An 8,630-nucleotide genomic window follows, 5' to 3' on the forward strand; every position below is an offset into this window, starting at 1 on the left:
AGCAAAATATAGAGATAAATACTGAAATAAAATAAATTACCATCAATCATACTGAAAGAATGGCCAAAGAAGAATGTTGCAAAATCAAAGAAAAACACATCACAATACAAATCGGTTGACGATCTTACTTGAATAGGGTGCTGCTACTTGCTGCCTCCTTCATGCGGATACTGGTAAAAAATGCAGCAATTGTCAATAAAAACAGACAAGGTGAAAAAAAAAAGGAAAGGTACGAATGAATGCACACAGCAGCGATGATGCAAGACCAAAGGAAAAGAAAGAAGGGTAATTCACAAAAAAGGCTCTTAGCTTAATTACTATTTACAAAGCCATCTAACACTTGATCAATTACATTTAGCAACCTGATTTTGTCATTTCATGTTCCAAAGAAAGCTTGATCCTAAGATCATTCTGTTGAACCTTGTTCGGTCAACGGCGACGATAATTTGGTGTAAGCACAAAAGCGTCACTTTAAACCGCATGCTGAAAATTTTGAAAATGCATTCAAATACAGCAGGCTGTAGTTTTTTTTTTTTTTTTTGCAAATAGATGAAATTTGTGCTGCTTTTAGAAAATTACTCAGAAAAATAAAAAATAAAAAAATAAAAAGCGGGCCTAAAGTTTCTGAGCAGCTTCCCTGGGAAGGAAAGAATGTGTGCGAGGGCCATGAAACGCCAAAAGGTCCACTGATTCTCTCTTCACGCTCCTCTTTTTCTGTGTACGCGCACAGAAACCCCAAAAACTAGACAACCAAACCAATCAGATCGATCAGAGAGAGAGAGAGAGAGACCAGCCAGAGGCCAAAAAAATGACGAAGAAATCCACCGCCGCAGGTGGCAGCAACTTCGGCGCCGGGGGTGGCGCTACGGCCACCACTACCGCACCAGCACCATCAACAGCTCCTCTGGTCCGGGGCCGCGTCCTTCTGCGGGCGACGGAGAACGTGAGGGACGTGTACGCGATAGGGAAGAAGCTAGGGCAAGGGCAGTTCGGGACGACGTACCTGTGCGTTGAGAAGTCGACGGGCGCCGAGTACGCCTGCAAGTCCATTCCCAAGCGCAAGCTCATATGCGCCGATGACTACGAGGACGTGAGGCGTGAGATCCAGATAATGCACCACCTCTGCGGCCACCCCAACGTCGTGCGGATCAGGGGCGCCTACGAGGACGCGCTGTTCGTCCACCTCGTCATGGAGCTGTGCGCCGGCGGCGAGCTCTTCGACCGCATCATACAGAAGGGCCACTACAGCGAGAGGAAGGCCGCGGGGCTCATCCGGACCATCGTCGGCGTCGTCGACGCCTGCCACTCATCCGGCGTCATGCACCGCGACCTCAAGCCGGAGAACTTTCTCTTCGCCGACGCCCGCGAGGACGCGCCGCTCAAGGCCACCGATTTCGGCCTCTCCGTCTTCTACAGGGCCGGCGACGTCTTCTGCGACGTCGTCGGCAGCCCGTACTACGTTGCGCCGGAGGTCCTGAGGAAGCATTACGGGCCGGAGTCCGATGTGTGGAGCGCGGGCGTCATCCTTTACATCCTTCTCTCTGGAGTTCCGCCTTTCTGGGCAGGTACTCTCACAATAGTTTCAGTTTCTTCTTCTAACAAGCAACCAGAAAGAGAGAAGAAAAAAATTAGGAGTTTTGGTTAGGATTTTCCTGTTTTGTTTGTTGATTTTTGAATTGATCAACTTATAGTCATCTGTTGCTATTATTTTTTTTTTCTTGTGTTTGTGTTGTTGTTGGTATCTTAAGATACTGAACAGGGGATATTCAGACATATTCTGCAAGGCCAAATAGATTTCCAGTCCGAGCCATGGCCCGGCCTTTCTGAAAGTTCTAAGGATCTGATTCGGAATATGCTTAATAGAAACCCGAAGAAGAGATTCACTGCTCGTCAAGTGCTATGTGAGCAGATTTCCTCTGTTTTTCAGCTGTGCGATGCGACCACCTTAATCCATTTTGGATTGTTGCAATTTATGGTTTATAGGATTCTTCTTCTTATGTTGCCTTGTTCTTGTAATAGGCCACCCATGGATCGTTGATGATAATGTTGCTCTGGATAAGCCTCTTGATTCGACAGTGATTTCGCGACTCAAGCAATTCTCCGCCATGAACAAACTTAAGAAGATGGCTTTAAGGGTAAGCTTTCCCATCAGCCCCATTCTCCTGCCAAACAGAATATTTGCCTGAATTGCTGATAAACGAGCTCTTTTGTGCTTGTGAAATAGAAAAAAAAAGTTGGTATTTGGCCAAATGAGCCAAAACTGAACAAGAACCTTTCATCTTGGCTGAGCTCCTGTGGCCCCGGGTAGTCCTATATGGATAATATATATATCATATATATAATGTAAATGAATTGGCGCTACACATGACTTCAGATACAAGAGCATATACCTAGCAATTCAATTCTGGTTTTCAGCATTTACGTTGCATCAATTGTGCACATGGAATAACTGGAAGCTTTATGCATGGTAGTTGTTGATTTGGTTGACTTCCATCTTCCGGTAGTGACAGCCAGTGATTATTGATACCTTGAAAGAGGTGTTAGTCCCATCTTTATGGTGGAGTATAACTTAATGAGGAAACACCTTTCACCAGACATCCCAGCCCATGTAAGATCATATTTTTTGCAGAAAGGGAATAGTAAGTGTATCTCTTTGTGCCTGCCACTGTAAGCCAAAGAATCAACCCTAAAAGTTTTCTTCAACCTTTTGCTGACATACACATATGGTTACAACTAAAAAACTTCTCATTTTCTATTAGTGTTTTGGCTAGCCATAAAGTATTTGTTAGGTGCAGCCATTCCAAACTTTGAAAGTTAATTGGTTCATGGTGAGAATGATGGTTCTATATGTTTCTATTTGTAATCGATTAGAACTGTTGCTTGCATTGTCTTGCATATAGACATTTTAGGAATGGCTAGCACCTACATGTATCCACACAATTTAATTCCAGTGTGTGAAAGCAACTATCATCAACACTTACCGATACCTCATTTTGTGTATGGAAGCAGCTAAAGTTTGTTTTGAAGAGTAAAGATGGGGTAGTGACTAAGAATTAGAAACTTCAAAAGTTATATTAAACATTGCAATATTTTCATGAAATAAATCTATATGAAATGATACTATAATCATGTATCTAGAGAATGACCTTGGTTCAGTTGGTGGAGAATGGCAATATATACCATGTATAATCTCAAGACCAAGTAGTATACACTTGCTCTCAGGTCATATCTGCTTCTACTCAATTGAAAATGTACGCCAAAAAACCTTGGGGTGATTAAAGTGCATAAAGTCAAGCCCTTAAGCCAGCAGGTTCCTAACACATATTTGACGAGATTTACTAATTTGATTCTTAGATAAAGATTAGGTTGTGACTTTCACTACCTAGAACTGGTTGTTAATTTCTAAAATTGTTGGAACATGTAGTAAAGAACACAAAGGACATAAGTCCATGAGGAAGTTGGAGGATGCTTCCATGTAATTGAGAGAGCAACCCATGCCTTTTCAAAATATTTTTTTGAGATTAAATTTTATATTTGAATAATAAACTTATGTTAATCCATGCTTAATGAACAATATAATATTCTAGTGGCTCTGACATTTATATAAGAAAATGGGCAAGACCGCCCCACATTGCCTAACAATTAGATAAATGAGCTGTTGTGCACTGTTTAACACTTCAGTATCATTATCTTTATAAATTGGAAATTGTTGTAGTGGCCTTTGTCTGTTAGGAAGTACCTCTTTCCATCTCTATGGCTTACCTCCTACTAACCATCTGAGTGTGTTCCCCAATTACTTGTTCACAACTTCCATTTGGACATCCAAGGACAATATGCGCTGCTAAAGTGAAACCTCTACTGTGCGCAGTAGTCCTCTTCCTATTTTGGGGATATCTATATTTTTTTTCCTATATTGTGGAAGGTTTGTGAGGAAATTCTTTGTTTATGTGGCTATCAAGTAAACTCCACACTCATTTCTTCATGTGAGGTCTTAACCTAGATAGCCACTAAAGCAACTCAATATTAGCAGCTGTTAAAGGCAGTGCAATTGTGACACTGCATCATAAAGTCCAAAATCAGCATTCATGCTTTTGGAGACAATCTTCTAACTTTATCCTTTTATTTGAAATGTGTTCTGATGTTCATTTTATAATGTGAAGTTAACCATGTTAGTTTAATGCCCTTCAAATGAACACATAACTGCATGTATGCACATGTGTTTTTTGAATTTGCTCTTCCTAGATCTCATGTTTGAATGTTCCACATCCCAGCCCTGCTCTTGGTGACTAAAAAAATACACAATTCTTTGGCATGGGAAATTGCAGGTTATAACACCGAAGTTGTCATTATCAAGGAAAAAATTTTGTAGAAAGAAAAGTAAGATAGCCTATTCATTGATGTACAATTTGGTGATGTACTACAAAAAAAAATGCACAATTGATTCTTTGGCATTACAGGGTACAACATGAACTTGTCATTGCTAAGAAACAATTTTATAGAAAAAACACTAGGGTAGCCTAATCATTGATGCACAATTTGGTGATGGCATTATTGAACAAGTGGTCCATGACATTCTTGGATGAGGGTTTGGGATAGCTCATACTTGCCTTGGACTCATCTTCCAAACAGTCGAGCTAACTATGGTGGTTCCCAATTGCAAATGTCCCATGGCAGTCCTTTAAGAAAATATAGGACCGTGTATGTACTATAGGCAGTATTGAAGATCAGGGAATGAAAGCTAAACTTTTGGTGACGTGGGATGAATGGAAGAGAAAAAATTGCCAAGTGGGATTCAGATTGGTGAAGCTTCAACATGACAGACAGGAGCTATTTTCATATAAATCAAAATGATTCCTTAGCACTGTAATGTGTAGAACTGGCTCAATTGCTGCTGTTTCCTGCGACATGACAATGCCTATTTTATTGAAAGCATGAGTGTGCAATAATGGTGATCTTAAATTGATGTAGCATCAGTTGGTGGCTGAGGGTTTTGACATCAATATGCAAAATGAACATGGTAGAGGCAATGCAATGCAAATGCTCTTCATAAAACTGTCCAACACAGACACAGTTTGCAGTGGATGAATGTAAAAATCTTGTATGTTGATAATACAACCATGACAGGAGCCACAATGAGCATGCACAGTTCAAACAATGGCCATAGATTGTTAGATGCTTCATAAGGTTTTTAGGTTTCATGTTCTAGAAGGAATTCAAACGTCAGAACTTGGGACAAAGGATGGACACAACCAACATATTAGGTTCAAGTTTGGATCTCTCTCTCTCTCTCTCTCTCTCTCTCTCTCTCTCTCCATTCCCCAAACTTAGCGGGACTTTTATGATAGACTGACTGCTGCTTGCGTTTTTGGATTTATCTCATGATGCATCAGACTTGGAAATAGGGCTTACTGAGTTATTATCCGTAGCTCATAAGTTGTGAATCTGAAATTTATTGGACCTCAGTGTGTAAGGTTTAGGTCATGTGGTTATTATACGTTCACCTTGGGTTATGTATATCATCTCTCTCTCTCTCTAATAGTGCTTTCAGGTGAGCATCATTATCATTTTCTCCTGTAAAAGTTAAAGACCTACCACAGTTAGTGATGTCAATTATCTAGGTTCGGATCATATGTTCTACCAATGCTAAGCCTCTACCAGATTAATAGCTGCTGTTAGGTCTGTTCTGTCATGTGGGCTGTTTCAAATCCTAATCTGCTTTTAAAATTTATCTGTTGAAACCTCAACCAGATTACATAGATCTAATAATTCTTCACATCCAATTGGGTAGGATCTGATTATGTACATAGCTCCAGCTCATACCCTAGTCTCTCTGCTGCACAGATGTCCTACCATGAATTCCTCTAGATGAATAGATAGAACTCACATTTGTGCAAGGAAGCTTTTTGTGAATCTAGGCATGATCTTTTATGGATGTAGAAGACAACTCTATGGGGGATGAAGATTTCGCCAACACATGCATGGTCGCACCCTTGCCCATATCCAAACCAGTCACCAAATGTTTCTGAGATTTTGATTTTTTCAAGTTTTTAAAGCTTTTCTCATAAAGGATGTAGACTTTAAAATATTGTGATGAATTAAAAGAAAACTATAAGTGAAATCGTTGCATTAATATCACAACATTTTTTTGAGAATTACAGTTTTATTTTTAATTAGAGTTTTGTTTATTAATTAGAACGTTCCCAATATATTCCCAAGTAAATTAGATTTTCTTGAGAAAAAAGCATCCATGTTTTCATGTGTGTGTGTGTGTGTGTGTGTGTGAGAGAGAGAGAGAGAGAGAGAGAGAGATGGTTACAAATTGTTGCTATTATCCCTTTTCTCTCCTCTAGAGAGGAATCATAATATTAAGATGAGATGCTTGAGGTGGGCATAATTTGGTGTGATGCATGCTGAATAATTGAAAATAAAAGTAATTGACTGAGGTTATGACCGGATTATGTGATTTAAAGACTAGTATAAAAGGGACTATGATAATGTTTGGGATGATTGGGTGTAAATTGATACCATCTGAAGAAATGAATAATAAGGCTAACATAAAATTATATTGAGATAAGATTATCATAGTCTAGTGAAGTATGCAAAAGACTGCCATAAGTTAAAAAATTTGTTAAGACTTCTTTAAAAGTATTAGTACGTTGGTGGAGACCAAGAGATAGGAAACTAAACTTAACACGTCACAAAGATATGGGTTCAACCTGATGCATGACACTAGTTCGAGAAGCAAGTTCGTGAATTTTTTTAAAAATGAGACATGAGAAAACATATGCTTATAATTTACAATCATTCTTGTCCCCTATGCACAAAGCCCAAGTGATGTGTCTCTGTGACATAGTTTAACACTTGCCACAGAAGTAGACATTTGATTGGAAGAGAACCAATGAGTAATCAGAGAAGGATAAACAAGTAGTTCCAAGCGATGTCAAACCACAAATTTTTTTCCTCATGCTAGATAATTTGTAGATGACTATCTCTTTCTTTACGTAATGTCAACATCGATTTCCATGCTACTGTAAAGACCTATAGTCAGGTTTTTGAAATTCTTTTAAGTATTAGAAACTATTATAGATTCTTTTCAATATTTACTTAATGTCACTGTGCTGTTAATGGTTTAGAACCTCCGGTGACTGGTGGTTTCTGTTCTTATGTAGAGTAGCTTGTTTTCCCAACTTATTTATGAGCTGCTGTATGCCAGGTTATAGCTGAAAGCCTTTCAGAAGAAGAAATTGGTGGATTAAAAGAGATCTTTGAAATGATAGATACTGATCATAGTGGCAGCATCACGTTTGATGAATTGAAAGAGGGCCTTAAAAAAGTAGGTTCTGAACTTATGGAATCGGAGATAAAGTCTCTGATGGAAGCGGTGAGCCAAACTGTGAAATGGCAAAATTACAGCTGAGATATAATTGCCATCAAGCCATATTAACTCTTTTTTGTTGAGTGGCAGGCTGATATTGACAATAATGGTACCATTGATTATGGAGAATTTCTTGCGGCCACTGTGCATTTGAACAAGATGGAGAGAGAAGAAACTTTATTCTCAGCTTTTTCATTCTTTGACAAGGATGGAAGTGGTTACATCACCATCGATGAGCTTCAACAAGCATGCTGTCAATTTGGTTTGACTGACGTTCACCTTGATGAAATGATTAAAGAAATTGATCAAGACAATGTACTCTCTCTCTCCAAGTTATAATTTCTGTTCTGTGTCATAATTTTGTGTCATCATTGCTTTCAGACTAGTGCTTGATCCAGTTTATTTTTCTGCTATCAAACACTGTTTTATCCCTTTAGTGAAGTAGAAAAATTGAGTAAAGAGTTATGATTCTCGTTGTCTTTTACTTTGGTATGCATGCACTGAAGTTGCAAGGATAGGCATCATAGTTCTGCCTTTGTCACTATTCTCTTTGTCTATTGTGCACAGATTTGTTCGATCAGTGTTGCAATATCCACACAAACAGTTTTCAAAGTTGCTGTAAATTGATGGTGATTGAAAACCTCATGAATGGGAAATTCTGGGGCTCTGAAAGCAAAATTTGTAGACACTGATTTAAATGTTCCTTTATGATGTTTATGGATGATTACCAAGTCATGAATTCTACTGGTTTCCAATTATTTTTCCTTGATTTTGATTTTGATTTTTTTCCCTGATTGTTGGCACTTGCAGGATGGTCGTATAGATTATGCTGAATTTGCTGCAATGATGAGAAAAGGCAGTGGGGTTGTTGGGAGGAAAACCATGAGAAACAGTTTGCATGTTAGCTTTCGGGATGCACTGAAAATTGAAGAGTAGTGAAAACCCAGCACAACTAAAACGTTTACATTAAAATTGAACTTTAGCCATGGATTGATGACAAGGTAAAGCAACAGTCTTCATGATCTTTCTTCACTATTTGAAAGGAGGTAGAATCTCGATTGCAGAATGTATTATATTTCTTGCAGACTTTCTGGTACTAGAGCTCTTTCTTTTCCTTTTCTCACTTCTTATTTAACGTTTCTTCCCTTCTGACAAACTTTTTATCTTCACTATTGAAAAGTATAAAAGATCTTAATCTCAGAATGTATTATATCTCTTACAAACAGTTCTGGTACTAAAGGTCTTTCTTTTCCTC

At 38.8% G+C, this 8,630-nt stretch overlaps 1 protein-coding gene across 2 annotated transcripts; it reads left to right on the forward strand.

The window, feature by feature from the left end:
- The first annotated feature begins 639 nt into the window (after positions 1 to 639).
- On the forward strand, positions 640 to 8,630 carry LOC149848242 (calcium-dependent protein kinase 28-like). Of its 2 annotated transcripts, XM_089985018.1 has the most exons (7): positions 645 to 1,565; positions 1,749 to 1,901; positions 2,020 to 2,135; positions 7,214 to 7,381; positions 7,466 to 7,690; positions 7,943 to 8,004; positions 8,186 to 8,324. In XM_089985018.1, the coding sequence occupies exons 1-6, from the start codon at positions 809 to 811 to the stop codon at positions 8,000 to 8,002; spliced, it is 1,479 nt and encodes a 492-aa protein (XP_089841144.1). In that variant the 5' UTR covers positions 645 to 808; the 3' UTR covers positions 8,003 to 8,004; positions 8,186 to 8,324. The 2 variants fall into 2 exon arrangements, with proteins under 2 accessions (XP_089841076.1, XP_089841144.1); XM_089984950.1 differs by lacking the exon at positions 7,943 to 8,004 and having other exon boundaries at positions 640 to 1,565; positions 8,186 to 8,630.

The sequence above is a fragment of the Nuphar pumila genome, chromosome 1, assembly GCF_984573655.1.
Source record: "Nuphar pumila chromosome 1, dmNupPumi1.hap1.1, whole genome shotgun sequence".
Classification (NCBI taxonomy): Eukaryota; Viridiplantae; Streptophyta; class Magnoliopsida; order Nymphaeales; family Nymphaeaceae; genus Nuphar; species Nuphar pumila.

Excerpts from the sequence above, each read along its gene's own strand:
- LOC149848242 (XM_089984950.1), top strand. The coding sequence starts at position 809 with ATGACGAAGAAATCCACCGCCGCAGGTGGCAGCAACTTCGGCGCCGGG. Across the intron at positions 1,566-1,748 it reads AGTTCCGCCTTTCTGGGCAG|ATACTGAACAGGGGATATTC; the intron begins GTACTCTCACAA and ends TGGTATCTTAAG. Across the intron at positions 2,136-7,213 it reads TTAAGAAGATGGCTTTAAGG|GTTATAGCTGAAAGCCTTTC; the intron begins GTAAGCTTTCCC and ends GCTGTATGCCAG.